General features: G+C 42.4%; 1 protein-coding gene across 1 annotated transcript in view; it reads right to left on the reverse strand.

The window, feature by feature from the left end:
• Positions 1–23,905, reverse strand: part of nav1b (neuron navigator 1b) — a gene marked incomplete at its 5' end in the record, with an annotated part of 186,525 nt that overhangs the window by 95,609 nt on the left and 67,011 nt on the right. Inside the window, one exon of the mRNA XM_079841024.1 lies at positions 20,770–20,908. Within this exon, the coding sequence (XP_079697150.1) occupies positions 20,770–20,908 (139 nt within the window). The remainder of the gene's footprint in view (positions 1–20,769; positions 20,909–23,905) is intronic.

Below are 23,905 nucleotides of genomic sequence, written 5' to 3' on the forward strand. Positions count from 1 at the left end.
CTACTGTCTTGTAACCCAAATATTCATTGCTTGATGACATCATTAATCCAAGATGGCTGACAGCGATAGCCATGTGCAAAATGCCCCAGGCATATCTGTGAAAAACTTTTACATAAGGAGGTCAATTGAGCTAAAAAAAAGATTAGTATGTACAGTAAAGTATGATGAATATGTTAGTATTTTAGAAACTAAAATTTAGAGTAAAATTACGTTTTTATACACCAAAAACTAACTGTCCACGCATGTGGACGTCATGCAACAGTGGAGTCAGATGCATAAAGTCTGATTTCTGTAACCTGCTAGTATATCTGTTCTGTTTGTGCAAATATGTTTTGAATTGTCTTATATTGTAATAAAACAGATATTTAATAAATATATCAACATAAATAACCATTAAAAGTGACATATTATGGCATTAAATGTCAACTTTACACATACATACCGAGAAAAATTTGCATTTTGCCTACCAAACAGGGACAGCACAGGTCAAGCACTCAGTTCAGAATAACACAGAATATCCCAGAGGACTGAGTGTGTGTGTGTGTGTGTGTGTGTGTGTGTGTGTGTGTGTGTGTGTGTGTGTGTGTGTGTGTGTGTGTGTGTGTGTGTGTGTGTGCCAGCAAAGCCCAGTCCATATTGCTATTAGGTTTCCACATATATGTAACTAGCATTATAGTTCCTACACTCTGTGTTTTATCGTTGTTATATTGTAATATTAATGTTTTAAATATCTGAGCTGTTATGCATAGCATAAAATGACATAATAAAAGCACAATATTCCATATTGTCATCTGTGGCTTTTTGTCCCATTTTATGCCTTTGTTGCATGCATACGTGGACAGTTAAATAATTTTTTTAATAAAACTGAATTTTGTAAAAATTAAAATAGATTTCAATTTTAGCATCATATTACAGTAATAAAAAGAATTAAAAAAAATCTAGATAATGTTTTCCATAATGCATGCATGAAAGGGTTAAAAAAGTAACTAATTAATCGCACATTCAACGTCTGCGTTTTAAATATTTTTATATTGTAATAATTTCACAGTTACTCTCCAAATTTATGTAGAAACAACTTAAAGACAGTATATTTGAAATATTTGTTGTAATGGCATATTTTTATGAAGGCTAGTATCATTGATACTAAAATTGCTACCGATGTCTCAGAATTTTTTTTTTCTTTTACAACATTAATGATAGACATTCTTAAAACAATTATCACACAAACCCATTGTAATAAATGTCTGGGGGTCATTTGGAACATTTCAAACTTGTGTGGGAAAAGGTTACACAAACGAAGCTTTGCTACAGTATATTATTTTGATTTGTATATATTTTTTCTACATTATCTTCTGAATTCTACAGTTTGTCTTGGGTTAGTTTAATAATATAGCCTACGCATCTTTGATAACCCCTTGTTGTAAATAAAAAAGGGAAATTATTAATAAAATGACACTATGATTAAATAAAAAAATACAATTATCGCCTCCATATGTAATGTAACTTTCTTCAAAAAAACGTGATATCACAAGCTTTATTAATGTTTTTACTGTAAAGTTGTGCAGTTTAAGGGGGATTTATGGTATTTTTTTTATTATTTATTTGCCTCAATTTGTAATAATTTAAATAAATACATAGATATATATAAAATGGCAACATTTTATGTACAATCCCCTTTAAAAAAAAAACATTTCTAGATGATCATTTATGTATTATTATTAGGGCTGTCAAAAGATTAATCGTGATTAATCGCATCCAAAATAAAAGTTTGTGTCTGCATAATATATGTGTGTGTACTCTGTTAATTATTATTTATATATAAATACACACACATTCATGTATATATTTAAGAAATATTTGCATGTATATACTGTATATACATTTATATAATCTATAATATATAGAAATATAAATGTTTTATATATAACAATAAAAAAAATTCTTAAATATATACATGCTTGTGTGTGTATTTATATATAAATAATAATCAACAGAGTACACACACATATATTATGTAGACACAAACTTTTATTTTGGATGCGATTAATCGCGATTAATCTTTTGACAGCCCTAATTATTATTATATTTATAGACAGAATACGTTCAGGTACGTTAACACAGCTCCATCCATTTCAAAGTTTCTGTTTGGCATCTATTAAAGTAACGTTTTTTGGTCAAAATCACAGTTCATCATTCCAGATAATTTACCTCAAGCGTGGACAAATAGAGACGTATTTCCATTGGATGCAGCCTGCCGGTATTGGCCAATCACAAAAGTCGACATTGCGCAGCCATTATCACAGAATATCCCGCTACAGTTTTATTATTGTATATTATGTTACGTTTATGTGGCTAAAATATTGTAGAATATTGAATGGATAAAATATAGAAATCCTTCTAATAAAAAATAAAAAAAATTCAACTGGTATTCCGTCCCCCCTCGAAATTCACCCCCCCATTTCCACCCCTGAATACACTACTATAGTTTATTTTCTTTTACTTAAAGGGGTCCTGTTATGTTAGTGTGTAATGTTGCTGTTTGAGCATAAAGATTAAACTAAGCTCATCTAAAAGACTAAGCCTTAAAAACGTTCCCACATTTACTCCTACATCCTGTGAAGCTTTTCCACAGTTTTACTGCAATAATAAACCAATCGAGCAATGACCGTGCATTATATATAACATGCCATCTTTGACTTGTGCATAAAAGTAATGGATATTGCATTGGAAAAAGTGCTCAAAAATATTCTCCTTTCACAGAGTTTTAGAGGAAAGATCAGATGGCACATTGAAAACATCTTCACGATTCCATGTAATCATGATTACTAAAGAGTCAACTCATATCGTTCCGCTTTTCGTCTGTGTAATGACGAGGAGAACAAAGGTGTGATTTCATCAGAGCGAGTGCTTCAAACAGGCACATGACGAGCCGATGGGAAACAGCTGCTCTTAATTCATCCAAGACAATCCGAGCCAGGCTTTTGAGCGGGTTAAGAGTAAGAACACGCTCTCCCGGACGCATTTTGACTGTAGGGGCTGAATATGATACACGTGTCTCATACTTTGGTTATGTTGCATCATTTGTAATCATTATTTATGATGTCGTCTTAACAAAATATCATGCTTTAACATTACTCAGCTTGAGTGAGACATAAACAGAGCCACAAGCTGAGAAGTGTTTAACCTCTTAATAGGCCCCAGATTACTGTTCAACATTCACCTCATGTTAAAACCTAGCCTAGAAATCTAGACGCACACTAGCAACATCTAATTTGCAGTCAGGGTCGTCTAGCAACTCGCCGTTGGCTTGCGAGCTGGAAAAACCAAACTCTGGTCAGGCCAATTGACCTATCGGTAAGCCCCTCCCATCGAACGCAGATGAGCCAATAGCAGGTGAGTATCAGTTGCGCTGGGACCAGAACTCGGACATCTTTAGGTTTCAGCGCCATAGAGAAACATTGGAAAATCCGAAGCTCTCATCGGTTTGATGGTGTTTATGCTACACAAATGCTCAAATGTCGTGTCTGAGGTACTGTAACACTGACTCCAGGGATCCTGAGAGGATTTTCTGTTTGTCATACTCTCGTTAAAGGGTTAGTTCACCCAAAAATGAAAATTCTGTCATTAATTACTTACCCTCATGTGGTTGGACACCCGTCAGACCTCCGTTCATCTTCAGACACAAATGAAGATATTTTAGTGTAAATCTGATGCTCTGAAAGGCCTCCATTGGCTCAATGCACTTTACACTCTCAAGACCCTTAAAAGACACTAAAGACTAAAGTTACAAAGTCCATCTCACTACATAGGCTCTACAATAACTTTATGAAGAGGCGACAATAGTTTTTGTGCGCAAAAAAACCCTAAATAACGACTTACATAGTGATGACGATTTCAAAACACGGCCTCATGAAGCTTCGAAGCGTTATGAATCAGTGAGTCGATTCAGCAGTTTGGAGCGTTATGAATCAGTGAGTCGATTCAGCAGTTTGAATCGCCAAATTTCAGCAGTTTGACACGCGATCCGAATCATCATTCGGCTCACTGATTCATAACGCTCTGAACCGCTGAATCGACTCACTGATTCATAACGCTTCGAAGCTTCATGAGGCCGTGTTTTGAAATTGTCATCACTATATAAGTCGTTATTTAGGGTTTTTTGCGCACAGAAACTATTCTCGTCTTCATAAAGTTATTGTAGAGCCGCTGTAGTGAGATGGACTTTGTAACTTTAGTCTTTAGTGTCTTTTAAGGGTCTTGAGAGTGTAAGGGTCTTGAGAGTGATGGATCAGCGCTGACTCGAGATGTGAACCGTTTAGAACGATTCAGTCCAATTTGGTGAACTGGTTCGACCGGTTTCTCTAAAAAGAACCGGTTGAAAAGAACGATTCGTTCGCGAACCAGACATCACTACTGTACACTTCCTCGCTCTGAGCTCCGTGACAAATATCAGGTATCGTTTGGAGTTTTTTCGATACCGGTGAAGCTAACCAGAAGCTAATAAATAAACACACGATTACCATAGTATATGGTGTGTGTGTATTTTCCATGCGATTGATGCGATTTCATATCAATGATGGATGTTTTACATCATAAATGCTAAGCAGGTGTTGAGATTAGCTGCATATAAAAGGCTAAAACAACATATTTCAACAACATTTTGACTAAAATTCACATTAGATCACGATCGGAGGTTAATACACACACTCGATGGAGTTTTGAGTAAAAGCGTTATATATTAAAGGGTTAGTTCACCAAAAAATGAAGATTCGGTCATTAATTTCTCACCCTCATGTCGTTCCAAACCCGCAAGACCTTCAAAAATATCTTCATTTGTGTTCTGAAGATGAACAAAGGTCTTAGGGATTGGAACGACATGAGGGAGAGGAATAAATGACAGGATTTACATTTTTGGGTGAACTAACGCTTTAATCTTTTAAATTGTGTTATGTAGCTTGATGCTAATTGTAGCTCTAATGCATCTGTCGCGTCAGGAGCTATTCTAGTCCATAAACTAAGAGTTGAAAGAATTCACATAAGGTCCCAGGAACATGCTCTTTGGTTTTCTAGAAAGACTTCAGATGATAGGAGGATTAATGTATAGAGGGATGAAAGTGGTGTAGATGGGCCAGAATAAAGGCTAATAATGGCGGAATACAAACAGAAGAATAATGAACTTTAGATAATAGACCGCAAATGGGAGTTTACAGGGCAATAAAATATATTATTAGCATCTTATCAGCCTTCTTTAAAAACTAACATGACATGTTCTTACGAAATGTTTAATAAAATTCACAGTTTTAGAGATATCATCCTCAGATTTGAATCATTTTTCATTGTGTTTCTTCATTTCTACAACACAGTCACATCATATGTTTATACATATAAAAATATATCTCCATATTAATAACAATCTGAGTCTTGAACTGTAAACATGTGTTGGTTATGTGTCTATTCAGAATGACTTATGAACAGAGCAACATTTATATTCTGGGTTTGTCATTTAAGCCACTTGTCAAAATGGGGCGTGTGGGGTAAGGGGTTAATTTAGGTCACAATTCAACACAGCTTCAGTTCTAGAGGAAAAACACCAGACTACCAGACCAGAGACATGTTAAATTGAAGATGGCAGCAAACACCAAACCACAATCTGAAACATGAGCCTGAATCTGTCAAGACATCTTGTGTTCTCTTGTCTTGACACAAAACAAATCCTCAGAGGTTATTTTATGTCAGTGTTTACCAGAGCAGGAACTGAAAAACACTGTCAAAAACAGATACACATTCAGAACACTTTCAGGGTCTGTAGAAATGTTAAATGTTTCTGAAAGAGTCTCTTCTGCTCACCAAGGCTAAGTTTATTTGATCATAAATACAGTAAAAATAGTGAAATATTCCTCCAGTGTGGATCAGCTGTTCTCTATGTGAATATATAGTAAAGTGTGATTCATTCCTGTGATTAAATCATCATTACTCCAGTCTTCAGTGTCACATGATCCTTCACTAATCATTCTGATATGATGATTTAGTGCTCAACAAGCATTTATGATTATTATCAATGTTGAAAACATTCATATTTGCTGCTTCAGGTTTTTTTTTTTTTTTTCAAAAAACAGCATTTCTTTTAAATAGAAATCCTTTATAACACGATATATGAATTTAACGTCACATCTAATGCATCCTTTCTGAAAAACAAGTGTTAATTTATTTTTAAACAAATGGCAGGTTAAAGAAACATGCCAACTTTTTGTGACTTTAGCTTATTCCCAGTATCCCCCAGAGTTAGATAAGTCTATCCCATTCTCATCTCCGTGCCATAACTCTGTCTGACGCATAAAGACTGGAGGTAAATGGCTCCAGATAGCCTAGCTTAGCACAAAGACTGGAGGTAAATGGCTCCAGCTAGCCTAGCTTAGCACAAAGGCTGGAGGTAAACGGCTCGAGCTAGCCTAGCTTAGCACAAAGACTGGAGGTAAATGGCTCCAGCTAGCTTAGCTTAGCACAAAGACTGGAGGTAAACGGCTCCAGCTAGCCTAGCTTAGCACAAAGACTAGAGGTAAATGGCTCCAGCTAGCCTAGCTTAGCACAAAGACTGGAGGTAAATGGCTCCAGCTAGCCTAGCTTAGCACAAATACTGGAGGTAAATGGCTCCAGCTAGAAATGAGAGTATAGTTCCTGCCATATCGGCCTAGAAAATCACAACTTCTCATTTTCCGTCAGTCTTAGTACACATTGTAACTACACCAGTGCTGGAAATCGATTAAAGTTTTTTACTAATTAATCACATTTTTTTCTGTAATTAATCACAAGTTTTTAATATTTTTGGAGTTTTTAATATTTTGATATTGTAATAATTTCAGTTACTCTCCAAATTAATGTAGAAACAATTTAAAGACAACATATTTTAAATATGTGTTGTAATGGAATCTTTTTATGAATGAAGGCCAGTATCACTGATGTCTATATTATACAATAATGACGTTACATTACAGTATAACTGAAAGCTCCCAATCTCAACATTTATTAGGCTTTAAAAAAAACAACTTTTAATTTAAATTAACTTAAAACAATTGTAGCGTATTAGGGTTACATATATATTTAAATTAAAAATTAGCTCAATAGGGAATTGTGGGTATTAATATTTAGGGATTTATGATTAATCATAACGGGTTATAATCTAATCACCAATCTCCAAAATCACCCAAAATGGGAATACCTCACCTCGGTATTTATGCAATATAATATATATGGTTAACAACAATTTATTGTAATTAACTACAGATATATCTATATTAAATAATCACAGAATAACCCCAAGGGAGTTGATTCAAAATTCCTCTCCGTTCCGTTTAAAGAACGAGCGGAGATTCCTTATCCACTCACCAGGTCTATTCTTCCTACCCAATTCTCGGGAAGTTCGTCCCTCTGGCCACAAAGGACAAACTTTCCGAGTTATGGTATTAATTAAAGCATTCAACGAATAAGAGCTCGTAGCTTAGATCTGACATTAAAGGGACTCGTGTTCCGTGAGCAAACAATGACAATCGAAACGTGAATATCATGGTTTTAATAAAGATTAATACTACGATTACATATGACTACATAAAGAATACATGTATTTACAGAATAGTGGAAAGTAAAGAGGAGGATGAGGGGAAGGGAAAGGAAAGGAAGGAGGGTAAGATCGTGTCCGATCCGACACCTTCCCAGACAAAACCATTGGAGCCAGCAAGAAATATCACCTTAAACAGGGGTACAATCTTTAAAACGCATCTAAATTTCGGTAGAATTGATACTTGTATGGTTTCTTGGTGTTGTGTAAAGCAAGATGCGTGCGTTGGCGTTTCTCAGAGAGTTTGCGCGCTGAAGCGTTCTCTCCATTCGGTTCTTCCAGAGCTTCGTTGGTCCGCGGGACTTTTAAAGGTGTCGACTTGGAAGGAAGTTCATCTCGTCCAGCTAAGTGCGTCCGCTGACTGCGCCGCGGAGCGCGTTGATCTTCAAAGGAAACATCAGCTTGGCTGGACCGCGCCGGCTCGCAGGTCGATAACCCGCGAGCCGCGCTGATGAGATGGGAGGAAAAGGGAATTTGTCTCGTCCGGGGTTCTTGCAAGGTGACTGAGCACCGATATGCTTGTGTTACTGTCTTTTGAGATCCATTAAACTACGCCCACTTTCCCGGCGGCAACCAATCGTTGGTGTGAATTTCAGGCGGGAGAGAGTTTCTTTGTTCTGACTTTATTACTCAATGGAATGTTCTTGCCGGGAGCCAGAATTAGTAAAGTTTCGCTCAAAAAGGGCTAAACCTACTAAAAGGTACATCTCATAATCATCTACTTTGCACCACTGACTGGGACAAAGAAAGAGAAACCTTTAGACATCAAACATGCCTGTGTTTAAATGCATGAAAGACAGTGTATCTCTTTTACAGAGCCATTTTGAGCATTTAGGATTAACATCACACACACATACAAATATATACTTTGTGGTCAACATACATATAACACAAGGGTCATCACATATTTCTGGGATGGTTAAATTAAAGGCTAATATGAAGAGGAATACTTGTGTGTGTGTGTGTGTGTGTGTGTGTGTGTGTGTGTGTGTGTGTCTGTGTGTGTGTGTGTGTCTGTCTGTGTGTGTGATAGGAATCTATTTGAAGTTCCTCACAAGGTGATAACGGCACGGCCTGCGTTGTCTCTGCTGGTCGTAAGGGTGATAGTGCGGCCATTTGGCCAGCCTCAACTGGCACCACTACACTCATTTATATGCTAATACTAATTCATAGGCAGAGCTGTGCAAAAGATCTGCATCTCTGGTGTTTCTCGAACGACCCACCACTTTGATCTCATGTCAAGAGCGACTCCAGACGCTACAGTCCCCCTTTGTCATGTGACGACGTCCGGTTGACCTCGTCGGATGACAGTTGTCGTTTTGATCGGATGGTAGTCGAGTGGGATCATGATGGTCAGATGGCAGGTGGATCATGGTGGTCGAGTGGCAGGTGGTTTCTAATCGTTCCAAGCCTTTGGTTCCTCAGGCTGAGGGTCCATCCTGATGAGGTTTGGCCTTGTCTCTGTCTTGGTACCTCCCTTCCGTGGGTTTCGTTTGAATCCCAGGAGGAGAGAGGCTGTGTTCTTGGTCATGGACTCTCGCATCTCGTGGACCCTCTTGACTAGGATGAAAGCCAGGCCCAGTGTCAGGGTGTGGCATGATGCTGTAGCAAGGTAAAGAGCTGTGTCGATGAGAGTGATGTCAATTGGCTAGGACCCCCTTTCTTAATCTTTAGTTCCAGTTCTGGATCTAGAGTGAAGTTGTGATTCTTGAAGAAGGATGGGGTTTCCAGCTCTGACCAGTACTCTTCACTTGGGAGGTATTACGATGCCAGATCATCAAGGTGGAGGATGGTACCCTTTGGTACGTGAATCCACACACTCTGGTCGTTTGTGTCCCCTGGAGTAATGGTCACTCCACGGCAGATAAGGCAGGCAGCAGCCAAGTTCAGGTCTCTGACCTTGTGCAACAGGTGTCGAGGCAGCAGGTGCCATGACGGTGCGTCACCTGTCATCCTGAAGTCCGTCTGTGTGGCGCAGGTTTCTGCTTGTGGTCTCAGGAAGTGGTAAGGGGTCTATGTGGCCTGAAGAGGGTTTCAGACTGACCTAGTGCTGGTGACAGGAGGGAAGCAGGTAGTTGTTAGCCTCTCAGTCACGAGAAGTCCGAAGGATCGGAGTTCTGCTCTGCTTCTTGTAGCAGTGCTGTTGTGAGCTTGCCTGAGCTGTGTGTGGCAAGGAGTTGGAAGCTTGTCCTTTGCAGTCCTCATCTGGTGAGTCCTGTTTTCAGGGGCTATTTTGCTGGTGTCAGCAGCTCCTGTGACCCTGAGATAGTAGTGTCCAGCTGTCCTTGTGCCGCCTCCGCTTGACAGCTGCGTGAAGGGTTTGGCAGAGGGCGTTGTTGTCGACGGCTGTGGGACATCCTGTGGTGTGCGCAGGGTGGACGCGCTGTCTTCCGTGGCTCCGCCCAGTGGCTTGTCTGGTACTTGGCGTTTGCCATAGTGACAGTTCTGCATGTGTTTGATCTGTCCAGCTGCTCTCATGGTTCAACAGCTGTCTGAGCCACTTCAGGTGTAGTTTGTCAATGTGCTGGTGAGTAGTGTAAGTTCTGACAAAACTAGAGTCTCTTGTTTGATGCAGCAGGGTCGTCTGACACCCAGTCACAAGTTCCAAAGTAGACACATGAGTTGATTCATGCGGGGTGGCTCTGATGGTCATGAGCACCAATGGACGTTTCACATCCCAGTCTTTCTGGTTGGCAGACACATACTTTCTCAGCATGCTGGCCCCAGCTCAATTGGTTCATTCAACTTGGTGTCGTTGGGTGCTCAAAGACATTCTACTCACTTGGAGAACTGGCATACAACTGTGAGGAAGTACTTGTGGTCCCTCGTCGATCTGGGAAGGGATCCCGTCCAGTCTATTTTAAGGTATGACCACGGGACTGTGACTCTTCTGCGTTGCAGGGGCTCTGGGGTTTGGGTTTGCCGGTTAGAATTGTCAGCAAACCAGACACTTCTCTGACATACTCTGACACGACTTGCTGCATGCCAGGCCAATATTTCACTTGCTTCTGTGTCTTGTGGCTCTGGTACCGTGGTGTCCGGCACATGGTGCGTTGTGGGCATACATTTAGCATTACCCCCCTTTTGACACTGTGGCATCACAAGCTTTAGCGCTGTGAGGGCGTCAGAGGCATACCCCAGAATGTTTGTTTTCTCACGCAGCATGTGTTTGCCGTCATGCGGTCGTCTGAGGCCTGTGGTAGCGGTGAAGTCAGACATCGTGACAGGGTGGTTGGAGGGGTCTGAGAGGTGGTTACTCATAGCTTTTATGGCAGTGTCAGAGGCTTGCATGTCAGCTGTGTCATTTATGGAAATTGTAGAGCCAGCGTAAGCGGCTGTGATGTTGGAATCGCCGCAGGAATAGTCAGTTTGCTGCGGGTTATTGCAGCGCCATCACGGGTGGTTGCGTGGGTGGGAGGTGACCATGGATTGCCGTGAAGTGTGCCAGTCTTGGCCAGGGAATCAGTTTGGTCATTCAAGTCTTTGTCAAGGCCGGGTTGCCTTGAGTGTCCTGTCACCTTTTCCCGGTGGACAGTCATGTCGTGTGTTCTTGTGATGTCATCACACGCGTCGAACAGGTGTTGGGCATGCTTCGTTTCGGAAGATGTTAAACTCGGCTGGTGAGTTGGCATAGCCGATTGGGCACCTGGTGAAAGTACGCTGTCGGTTGCAGAAGGTGAAAGACAGCTGGTGCTGCAGTATCCTGTTCGTTGATTAAAGTACAGACTCTTGGGATGGTCTGGCCTGGCAGGAGGTTTTCAGGCTTGGCAGGAACCACAGGGGGCTGTGATGTCAGTGGGGCTCACACTACCTCATTGGTAAAGTCCACATGAGCCTTGAGGCGAATCAAGGGGTCTGCTTCTATGTAGACGTTATGCAGTGGATCTTGAAGGACCAGGATGTGGTGTGTGAGGCACTGATCGTTCCATTTCAAGTTCAAAGTGCAGGTGCCCTTGACAGTTACCATGGTTGTTAGGCAGGAGTCCAACGGGCAGTGGGTGCACTCGCTTGCAGATGGAAGGTTGGATGTGTCTTTCATGAGGGCTTTGAACAGTGCTAGACTGATGGCTGAGTTGTCTGCCCATAGTGAGAGTATGATGTCTGTAGTTGTTACATCATTCAGCTGGAGGTCAGTCATGACCTTGGGGCAGTGAAAGTCAGAGTCTATGGTGAGTTGAAAAGTGCAGAGTAGCGAGCTTGAACTTTGCTCTGGTGCTGAGACAGTGTTCTCGCGGCGGGTTGCAAGATTTCTCGTGACCTCTGTGACCTGACAGTCTGGCTCAGGTGATCTGGGTGGCTGGAGAGGCAGAGGTTCTCGTACTTGAGCCCAAATCTTTAGCTGTATGAAGTCTAGTAGGGGCTCAAAACGATCTAGCAGATCTTTGCCGACGAGAAAGGGGTACGTGTCCATTGGTTAGATGTACACTGGGTGTACCAGACTCATTAGGCCCATCGTTAGCTGGATGGGAGCTATCTGTTCAAGTTGGATCTCATTTTGGCTGTATGACTGCACATTCAACTCACATTTTGGGATTTCAGAGTTCGATTGTTCAGGAAGTGCAGCTGTCAGCTAAGGGAGTTGAGCGACGCTGTCACTTGGTGATGAAGTCTCTGGATCTTTGGACTGTGGTTTGTGCGGTGCTTGGTTCCGTTGGAGAGCAGTCAGGAAGGACGTTGGGTGCCGGTCTTGGTCACAGTCGTAAGCTGTCTGGCCTGTCCTTCTTGTCTCCCTTGCGAGAAGTTCTTTCAGAATCCTCAGGATCTCTGCTGACTCAGATGAAGCTGCACCGTCTGGCTCTGGTGAGTGCTCAGACTTGGGTTCGTTTGGGGCGAGCCGTTCCGCCGCTGGCTGTTTGGGCTAGGGGTGCTGTCATTTCTGGGCTGTCGGCTGGCATCTCACGCGGCTCCACCTTTGGGTGGTTAGACAGACGTGGCTTGTCTCAGAGTCTTTCAGAGTGCTCGGACAGGTGCTTAAGACGGGCACCGTGCCAGTTGCGCTGCTCTCTGCTGGCTTGGAACGGTCTTGCCGGTTACAAAGTCTGTCACTGCGTTGTTGCAGGGCGCCCCCTGGAGCCAGCTCTGAACGGTGATCAGAGACAGGGTAAACCATTAGATTTCTCACAGTCTTTTCAGAAACAGTCTTTTTGGTCGGCAGTCCCGTAGCTGTTGGTAGTCCAGCTTTACGGTCTCATGTTGTAAGTGAAAGTTCATACCCTGCAGGGTTTGGGGTGAAAGTTGAGATGTTTCTGGCCAGCTTGTAGAGTTCTTGGGAAGCCATGATTCTCTGGATTGGCTCCCACCCCCTTTGCTGCTGGTGGGGGCTCGTGGCTGCTGGCTGGTGACAACCTGGGCAGTGGGCTTTCACCCCCCTTTTGAGCTTGGAACTCTTGGCTGGGGGTTTCTTGTCCCACTTGTCAGGGGAAACTGTGTGGTGCGTGTTTCCCCTTGCTGTTCACTGTGCGATGTACATGTGAACTTCAGTTCTCTGTGAACAGTTTCAAGTTCTTTGTCTTGAATAGTTTTTTTTTTTTTTTTTTTTTGAACCAAATCTTGGACCTTGGCATGGTCGTTTGCAAGTGGGTTTCACAAGCTTTGGCCTTGCTGTTTCTTTCTTTCAGTTCAATCTTTGCTCTTGTTAGGAGAGCTTCACCTCGTTGGAGTTTTTCTTTTGGTTCCTCTTCAGATTCTTTCTCCAACTGCTCTCTGTGCTTGTCTCTACACGAAGTTCTGCCAGGGCATTTTGGAGTCTCTCAACTTCCTCCCGAAGTTGTAGGTCCGTTCCGTCCTTCCGTCCGCGTCGGTCCTGGGTCTCGAGGAGTAGCTGATCTAGTCGACTCTGCGCGTGGTCCTGGTGCCTACGGGCCTCCTCAGCATGGAGCTTCAACGCTGCCGTTCTTGGCTCAGGGGCTGCAGGTCACCGTGGCTTTAGGCAGGAATGCAGTCGTCCTGGTGCTCGATCAGGTCTCGACGTGATCCCAGCGGCGGTGGGGCTGGATGAACGGGACACACCGCTTACTGTGGGCAAGAGAGAGACAACACAAAAGAGGCCAATGCAAGTCCGTATAGGGTGTGGTGCTTATAGCCATATGTGACTATTTAATTGTGTGTGCAATTTTGGACTAACTGGTGCAGCCAGTTAGTGGAATCTAGGCCTTGCACCTGTTGTCTTGGCCGTGAGCGGCCAGGTTGGGCCAATTTGTGTGGGTGAGTGCCGGATTTAAATAACAATTTTGACAGTGCGGTAGCCTAGTGGGTCATTTACTGACACTGGCGGCTGATCGTCAATCTATTATTCAGCTTTCCTTGATGGCTCTCATGGGTTCTGTCTTTAGGTGAACTGGAAGAAACTAAACAACAGAACAGTAGAGTAGAAAAGAAAAGGGCGAAATTTCCAAGAATACTAAGAAGGCACGAAATAAAACAGAATGAGAACATAAGAGATAGATATGGGAAGGCTCTAAGCTTAATACCAATGCTAGGGTTTATGACAGGGCCAACGAGTGAGGGGGCGCTGTTGAGCTATAAAGCCTTGGGGAAAGTTATGGCTTACAAAAAAAAGAAAGGTGTGGCCAAACACTTAAGTGACCGGGAATATGTATATTCTAGGGCTTGCAATAAGTGAATGGGCTTATTTAACTTACTATGCCTGGGGTGAATCGGGGTCGCTTCAGGTGAGAACCGATGGTGAGGTCAATCTCGCCGGCGGTCCCTGGACACTCGACCGCGGTGTTCCCAGATCCTCGTCCCTTGGTACCACGGTGCGCCCACTCAAACAGCGTGTGACTTTTAGCATGACTGGGCAGCATTCAGGTAAGTTTGGTCAACGGCCAGACTGAAGGGTTGAAATTGGGTTTCCTCTGAAATCCCTTTGGAGTCCAAACGGAGGATCAGAGCAATTAACCAAGATGCCCTTGAGCGGTTCAGTTGGACTCGTTGACTTCTCCCTGGAGTGCCCGAAATGCTTAGTCTGCTGCGTGCCGCCGCCAATGGTACGGAGACAGGTGTCTGCGATTCACACACGACCGGTGTCAGTTACGCAGGCCAGGTGACTCCACTCACCGGAACCCAGCCAGAAGACAACCGGAAATTCACCACAAGCACTAGGGGAGGTACTACCTGTAAATATATAAATGGCTAACAAGGAAAACGTGACATCAGCTTAGCTTAAACTTGTTTGAACCAAATCCAAATAATTCTGTAAAGTGAGAGAGGTAAAAGACTATTCAATGAATAGTACTAAAACATAAAATGATGATAATGTTGGTAATTATCAGAACAACCTTGAAAAAGGGAGAAATAGAATTAATTAAATTAATCTATTCAGAAATGGAGCCAAAGGAGAAGAGAGAGAGGAGAGCCAACTTATGAGAGTGCCCAACAGGGGGCGTGCTACTGATAAGTGGCTGTCGCAGGCTGAAAAGAGAAGGCTTAATTTAAATTCAGGTTCAAACTTGCTTAAACCAGAATTTAAATAAGTGCAGGGTATCAGACTGGTATGAAATGGAAGAAACCAATTGATAAACAAATAACAATAAAAAGGAAAGAAAAGAACAGACAGGCAAAAATAACTCCAATTGAAACAATGAGAAAGAAAGGGAAACTGACTTAGCAGGAGATGTCACAAAAGGGGCCCATTCCCCTTAGGTAGCATCACTGGCTGAAAGGAGAACTTAATTTAAATTCAAATTCAAACTTTGTTTAAACCAAATTTAAATAAGTGTGAGAAGTCATTGAACCCGAAAGATTGAATGATACCAAACAATAGCAATAACGGGAAATAAATGAAAATAATTATAATAGTAAACAAATAAAATAACGACAGTTCGCTTGAGAGAGTTTAATAAGGCAAACATCTGCAGACGTCCACAAGATGGCGTAGTGGAGTCAAGCGTGGGTAATTTGAGAGGTGCAGCACACCTAGCGGGCTGCCCCCTTGTGTTACTCGGAGGTATTACACTACCCAAAATTAGGTGATTATGAAGCTTGAGCGTCCGACAATGGGGAGGGTCCAGCTTCCTAACGCAGCAATTTAACTGCAATCACAAGTGTGAAGAGAATTTGTTTTCAAATTTCCTTTGTGCCAATTTTGAAACACAGAGTGTGTGGACGGATTTATTTACCGCATATATACACAAATGTAGAACAGAGCATTTTCTCTGCAACAAATTTTAACGTGATCAAGGTTAAAATAAAATACTCCCATTCACACATCAAGCAGATACTGGCCAGCAGTTTTTTTCTGGTTGATTTGTGCAAGGTGTGCGTTCTGGTTAGCTATGCCAAAACTCCACCTAAGGGGGTGAGATCGCTAGCGATTGATAAGGCCTTTTATAAAACGAATAAGAGGAATACGCTCAAATCGTCATCACGCTGAAAGAAGATTTCTTCGTTCTAACAGGTGGCATCACGCACAGGTGGCATCACGCACAGGTGGCATCACAATGAAAGAAGATTTCTTCGTTCTAACAGGTGGCATCACGCTCAGGTGGCATCACGCACAGGTGGCATCACGCTGAAAGAAGATTTCTTCGTTCTAACAGGTGGAATTGATAATATTAAAATGTTCTGCAAAAGAAGTTTATTTCCCTTTACAGAGACAGTTTTAATATTATGAACTGCAGTTTCTTTTTAACAATTAACAGTGACCAAAATGTTTGACAAAAATAGACGCTGTTAACATAGGACTAACTGAAATGAGCTTTGGGCTTTTCAGTTACAGATACGTGAGTTCGCGATTGCGACTTGTCTCACTGAAGCGCGCATATAAGACAACAATTAACACAAATGATATACGGATAAAATTGACAAAGTTGCTCACAAAACAGAGTTTAGAATGTGCTCGAAATATTCTCCACCAAAAATATGTAGCGTATTAGGGTTACATATATATTTAAATTAAAAATTAGCTCAATAGGGAATTGTGGGTATTAATATTTAGGGATTTATGATTAATCATAACGGGTTATAATCTAATCACCAATCTCCAAAATCACCCAAAATGGGAATACCTCACCTCGGTATTTATGCAATATAATATATATGGTTAACAACAATTTATTGTAATTAACTACAGATATATCTATATTAAATAATCACAGAATAACCCCAAGGGAGTTGATTCAAAATTCCTCTCCGTTCCGTTTAAAGAACGAGCGGAGATTCCTTATCCACTCACCAGGTCTATTCTTCCTACCCAATTCTCGGGAAGTTCGTCCCTCTGGCCACAAAGGACAAACTTTCCGAGTTATGGTATTAATTAAAGCATTCAACGAATAAGAGCTCGTAGCTTAGATCTGACATTAAAGGGACTCGTGTTCCGTGAGCAAACAATGACAATCGAAACGTGAATATCATGGTTTTAATAAAGATTAATACTACGATTACATATGACTACATAAAGAATACATGTATTTACAGAATAGTGGAAAGTAAAGAGGAGGATGAGGGGAAGGGAAAGGAAAGGAAGGAGGGTAAGATCGTGTCCGATCCGACACCTTCCCAGACAAAACCATTGGAGCCAGCAAGAAATATCACCTTAAACAGGGGTACAATCTTTAAAACGCATCTAAATTTCGGTAGAATTGATACTTGCATGGTTTCTTGGTGTTGTGTAAAGCAAGATGCGTGCGTTGGCGTTTCTCAGAGAGTTTGCGCGCTGAAGCGTTCTCTCCATTCGGTTCTTCCAGAGCTTCGTTGGTCCGCGGGACTTTTAAAGGTGTCGACTTGGAAGGAAGTTCATCTCGTCCAGCTAAGTGCGTCCGCTGACTGCGCCGCGGAGCGCGTTGATCTTCAAAGGAAACATCAGCTTGGCTGGACCGCGCCGGCTCGCAGGTCGATAACCCGCGAGCCGCGCTGATGAGATGGGAGGAAAAGGGAATTTGTCTCGTCCGGGGTTCTTGCAAGGTGACTGAGCACCGATATGCTTGTGTTACTGTCTTTTGAGATCCATTAAACTACGCCCACTTTCCCGGCGGCAACCAATCGTTGGTGTGAATTTCAGGCGGGAGAGAGTTTCTTTGTTCTGACTTTATTACTCAATGGAATGTTCTTGCCGGGAGCCAGAATTAGTAAAGTTTCGCTCAAAAAGGGCTAAACCTACTAAAAGGTACATCTCATAATCATCTACTTTGCACCACTGACTGGGACAAAGAAAGAGAAACCTTTAGACATCAAACATGCCTGTGTTTAAATGCATGAAAGACAGTGTATCTCTTTTACAGAGCCATTTTGAGCATTTAGGATTAACATCACACACACATACAAATATATACTTTGTGGTCAACATACATATAACACAAGGGTCATCACATATTTCTGGGATGGTTAAATTAAAGGCTAATATGAAGAGGAATACTTGTGTGTGTGTGTGTGTGTGTGTGTGTGTGTGTGTGTGTGTGTGTGTGTGTCTGTGTGTGTGTGTGTGTCTGTCTGTGTGTGTGATAGGAATCTATTTGAAGTTCCTCACAAGGTGATAACGGCACGGCCTGCGTTGTCTCTGCTGGTCGTAAGGGTGATAGTGCGGCCATTTGGCCAGCCTCAACTGGCACCACTACACTCATTTATATGCTAATACTAATTCATAGGCAGAGCTGTGCAAAAGATCTGCATCTCTGGTGTTTCTCGAACGACCCACCACTTTGATCTCATGTCAAGAGCGACTCCAGACGCTACACAATCTTTACATAAACCCATTATAATCAAATGTTATATTTACCCGTGGCCTTCCCTGTTAGACATATACAGAAATGTAATAGTTATCAAACACCTTTCTTAACTGCATAAATAATACATTAAATATAGATTAATCATCTTTTCTCTGTTCCCGTTGTTCTGTGATGGACATTAATGACAGACATTATCAGTGCTACTGTCACTTTAAGATCGGCCGCTGCGGAACATGACGTGGATCTGACGCTGTCCCGCACATCTCATTATCTCACAAGTTCATTTAAGACGTTATTTAACTCATTTAAGACTCCTAACATGAGAATACTCGACATATCTGGCGTTTTGGCAAAATTCTCTGTTGTTGTTGTTGTTATTGTTTGTTTAAGAGCAAAAGAGAACTCGATGTGTGCACGAGACTGGCGTGAGCCTGTCTGTGCGTCGTGTGTGTGTGTGTGTGTGTGTGTGTGTGTGTGTGTGTGTGTGTCAGGGTGTCCCTCAATGAGCTGACATGAGACGCACACACACAGACAGGACATTGACATACAGCGCGTTCTCTTGTGTGTTGTTGTCGCGCTTAGATTGTTTAAAAGCATTTACATGAATAAGAGCGTGATCATATAATGTAACGCTGGGCAAAAATGGATATAAAAACAGACGCTGCGTTTATTGCGTTAAATATTTCGAATGCGTTAAACTGAAAAAGTTAACGCGTTAATTTGCCCAGCACTAAACTATACACATCACAACATGTACGTAAACAGGGAAATGTTGGTGTTATTTTGTCCCTTATTGAGCAGTAGGCTAGCTGGAGCGGTTTACCTCCAGTCTTTGTGCTAAGCTAGGCTAGCTGGAGCGGTTTACCTCCAGTCTTTGTGCTAAGCTAGGCTAGCTGGAGCGGTTTACCTCCAGTCTTTGTGCTAAGCTAGGCTAGCTGGAGCGGTTTACCTCCAGTCTTTGTGCTAAGCTAGGCTAGCTGGAGCGGTTTACCTCCAGTCTTTGTGCTAAGCTAGGCTAGCTGGAGCGGTTTACCTCCAGTCTTTGTGCTAAGCTAGGCTAGCTGGAGCCATTTACCTCCAGTCTTTGTACTAAGCTAGGCTAGCTGGAGCCATTTACCTCCAGTCTTTGTGCTAAGTTAGGCTAGCTGGAGCCATTTACCTCCAGTCTTTGTGCTAAGCTAGGCTAGCTGGAGCCATTTACCTACAGTCTTTGTGCTAAGTTAGGCTAGCTGGAGCCATTTACCTCCAGTCTTTGTGCTAAGCTAGGCTAGTTGGAGCGGTTTACCTCCAGTCTTCGTGATAAGCTAGGCTAGCCGGAGCGGTTTACCTCCAGTCTTTGTGCTAAGCTAGGCTAGCTAGAGCCATTTACCTCCAGTCTTTGTGCTAAGCTAGGCAAGCTGGAGCCATTTACCTCCAGTCTTTGTGCTAAGCTAGGCTAGCTGGAGCCATTTACCTCCAGTCTTTGTGCTAAGCTAGGCTAGCTGGAGCCATTCACCTCCAGTCTTTGTGCTAAGCTAGGCTAGCTGGAGCCGTTTACCTCCAGTCTTTGTGCTAAGCTAGGCTAGCTGGATCCGTTTACCTCCAGTCTTTGTGCTAAGCTAGGCTAGCTGGAGCCATTTACCTCCAGTCTTTGTGCTAAGTTAGGCTAGCTGGAGCCATTTACCTCCAGTCTTTGTGCTAAGCTAGGCTAGCTGGAGCGGTTTACCTCCAGTCTTCGTGATAAGCTAGGCTAGCCGGAGCGGTTTACCTCCAGTCTTTGTGCTAAGCTAGGCTAGCTAGAGCCATTTACCTCCAGTCTTTGTGCTAAGCTAGGCAAGCTGGAGCCATTTACCTCCAGTCTTTTTGCTAAGCTAGGCTAGCTGGAGCCATTTACCTCCAGTCTTTGTGCTAAGCTAGGCTAGCTGGAGCCATTCACCTCCAGTCTTTGTGCTAAGCTAGGCTAGCTGGATCCGTTTACCTCCAGTCTTTGTGCTAAGCTAGGCTAGCTGGATCCGTTTACCTCCAGTCTTTGTGCTAAGCTAGGCTAGCAGTGGGTGCGTCAGACAGATTTATGGCACGGAGATGAGAATGGTGTGTATGGACTTATCTCTGGGGATACGGGGAATAAGATAAAGCCACAAAAAGTCAGCGTGATCCTTTAAGTTTCTGACTCGTGGACAGAATATGGCCAACTCCATATTAAAATTGTTGTGTTATTTGCAGTCGTAGATTGCTCTAGATCTCTGTATTCCTACCTAAACCACAGACTGAGTCTGACTTGCCTAGTTGGAGGAGTTTTGGGATATTTTCTTACCACAGAAGATCGTATACAGCAAACAGAAAGAGTGTTGACAGAAATCCACTCTTGTTTAATGGATGCAGTGAGGAGAGTTTCTCCAGCGTCAGCATGTTTTACAGTTGAATCTAACCCCGTTCAGAACATGTATTACATTATTACAGTGCAACATATATGATGTCTCAAACCTGGTCATGCAAGTTGTATGAAGGGCTTACCATGACGGAGGAGTTGCGTCTGGAGCCGATGGGTGTGGTGGGGAGAGAGTTGAGCGACGAGCTGGCGTTGAGTTCCTCTGAGCTCAGGTTATCAGAACCATCACTCAAACCACTGCTGATGGAGCTGCTCTCGTCCCAACTGCACACACACACACACACACACACACACACACACACACACACACATGAAGATGTTTAGGAGAAACTCATAGAGGATGAATGATGCAAGAAAGAAGAACCACACCTCAGAGTTTGCTCTTTCAGGGCTCAGCTATGATTCACTCTTAGCACAAGGCTGTAACATAATTTGAACATCGGGTGTTTTTACTTCCATATTTAAAGGATTAAAAAGGACTTAAGGGAACCCACATGAAAAAATACTATTGTAGTAAAATTACTGTAGTAAATACTATTTTTTAACCGTACTATAGTAAATATACTACAGTAAATTAACAAAGTGTAGTAAATACTATAATATACTACAATTTACTGTAGTATCTTTACTATAGTATGGTTCAAAAACACTATAGTATTTACTACAGTAATTTTACTATAATATACTATAGTATTTTTCATGTGGGAATAAAGAAGAAATAACAACGATAAAAGTAGTTCTAGGTTCCATTATAGCCTAGTAATACATTTAAACTCATAACATTTTATTTAAAAAATGTGCACACTCACTCTTGTTAGTATGTCAAAAAATTAAAATGCTTCTTGTCTTGTCACATTCAAATATGAAAGACATAATTTGAAATTATTGCATATTTTCTATTCAAAATGTGAATATACACTAAAAAACTGACTGCAGGTCGTTAAACACATCCATTATAAAACAGTTGTCAGATTTATATCTTATCACACACAGTCTTTCACTGTAAAAAAAAAGCGTTGCGTTGGAATTCACACTCATCTTTGCGGTGAACATTAAGCCCCGCCTTCTTTGTAATCTGATTGGCCATCATTTTGACAGTGGCGAGCGCAAAAATTTGACTTTTTAAAATGTCTGCCATCCTGATATGAAACAGAGCAGTGCGTAATGGAGAGCAGCATTAAGAAATATCAAACATTCATTCAGCAGTTATAACTAATGATATGCTAAAGCCCTGCCCACAGCATTCATAGTTAATGATATGCTAAAGCCCTGCCCACAGCATTCATAGCTAATGATATGCTAAAGCCCTGCCCACAGCATTCATAGTTAATGATATGCTAAAGCCCTGCCCACAGCAGTCATAGCTAATGATATGCTAAAGCCCTGCCCACAGCAGTCATAGTTAATGATATGCTAAAGCCTCGCCCACAGCAGTCATAGTTAATGATATGCTAAAGCCTGCCCACAGCATTCATAGTTAATGATATGCTAAAGCCCTGCCCACAGCAGTCATAGCTAATGATATGCTAAAGCCCTGCCCACAGCAGTCATAGCTAATGATATGCTAAAGCCCCGCCCACAGCAGTCATAGCTAATGATATGCTAAAGCCCCACCCACAGCTGTCATAGCTAATGATATGCTAAAGCCCCGCCCACAGCAGTCATAGCTAATGATATGCTAAAGCCCCGCCCACAGCAGTCATAACTAATGATATGCTAAAGCCCTGCCCACAGCAGTCATAGCTAATGATATGCTAAAGCCTGCCCATAGCAGTCATAGCTAATGATATGCTAAAGCCCTGCCCACAGCAGTCATAGTTAATGATATGCTAAAGCCCTGCCCACAGCAGTCATAGCTAATGATATGCTAAAGCCCTGCCCACAGCAGTCATAGTTAATGATATGCTAAAGCCCTGCCCACAGCAGTCATAGTTAATGATATGCTAAAGCCCTGCCCACAGCAGTCATAGCTAATGATATGCTAAAGCCCTGCCCACAGCAGTCATAACTAATGATATGCTAAAGCCCCGCCCACAGCATTCATAGTTAATGATATGCTAAAGCCCCGCCCACAGCAGTCATAGCTAATGATATCCTAAAGCCCTGCCCACAGCTGCCATAGCTAATAATATGCTAAAGCCCTGCCCACAGCTGCCATAGCTAATGATATGCTAAAGCCCTGCCCACAGCAGTCATAACTAATGATATGCTAAAGCCCTGCCCACAGCAGTCATAGCTAATGATATGCTAAAGCCCTGCCCACAGCTGCCATAGCTAATGATATGCTAAAGCCCTGCCCACAGCAGTCATAGCTAATGATATGCTAAAGCCCTGCCCACAGCAGTCATAGCTAATGATATGCTAAAGCCCCGCCCACAGCTGCCATAGCTAATGATATGCTAAAGCCCTGCCCACAGCAGTCATAGCTAATGATATACTAAAGCCCTGCCCACAGCAGTCATAGCTAATGATATACTAAAGCCCTGCCCACAGCAGTCATAGCTAATGATATACTAAAGCCCTGCCCACAGCAGTAATAGCTAATGATATGCTAAAGCCCCGCCCACAGCAGTCATAGCTAATGATATACTAAAGCCCTGCCCACAGCAGTCATAGCTAATGATATACTAAAGCCCTGCCCACAGCAGTCATAGCTAATGATATACTAAAGCCCTGCCCACAGCAGTCATAGCTAATGATATGCTAAAGCCCTGCCCACAGCAGTCATAGCTAATGATATACTAAAGCCCTGCCCACAGCAGTCATAGCTAATGATATGCTAAAGCCCTGCCCACAGCAGTCATAGCTAATGATATACTAAAGCCCTGCCCACAGCAGTCATAGCTAATGATATACTAAAGCCCTGCCCACAGCAGTCATAGCTAATGATATGCTAAAGCCCTGCCCACAGCAGTCATAGCTAATGATATGCTAAAGCCCTGCCCACAGCAGTCATAGCTAATGATATACTAAAGCCCTGCCCACAGCAGTCATAGCTAATGATATACTAAAGCCCTGCCCACAGCAGTCATAGCTAATGATATACTAAAGCCCTGCCCACAGCAGTCATAGCTAATGATATACTAAAGCCCTGCCCACAGCAGTCATAGCTAATGATATACTAAAGCCCTGCCCACAGCAGTCATAGCTAATGATATGCTAAAGCCCTGCCCACAGCAGTCATAGCTAATGATATACTAAAGCCCTGCCCACAGCAGTCATAGCTAATGATATACTAAAGCCCTGCCCACAGCAGTCATA

The sequence above is a fragment of the Gobio gobio genome, assembly GCF_949357685.1.
Source record: "Gobio gobio genome assembly, chromosome: 17".
NCBI lineage: Eukaryota > Metazoa > Chordata > Actinopteri > Cypriniformes > Gobionidae > Gobio > Gobio gobio.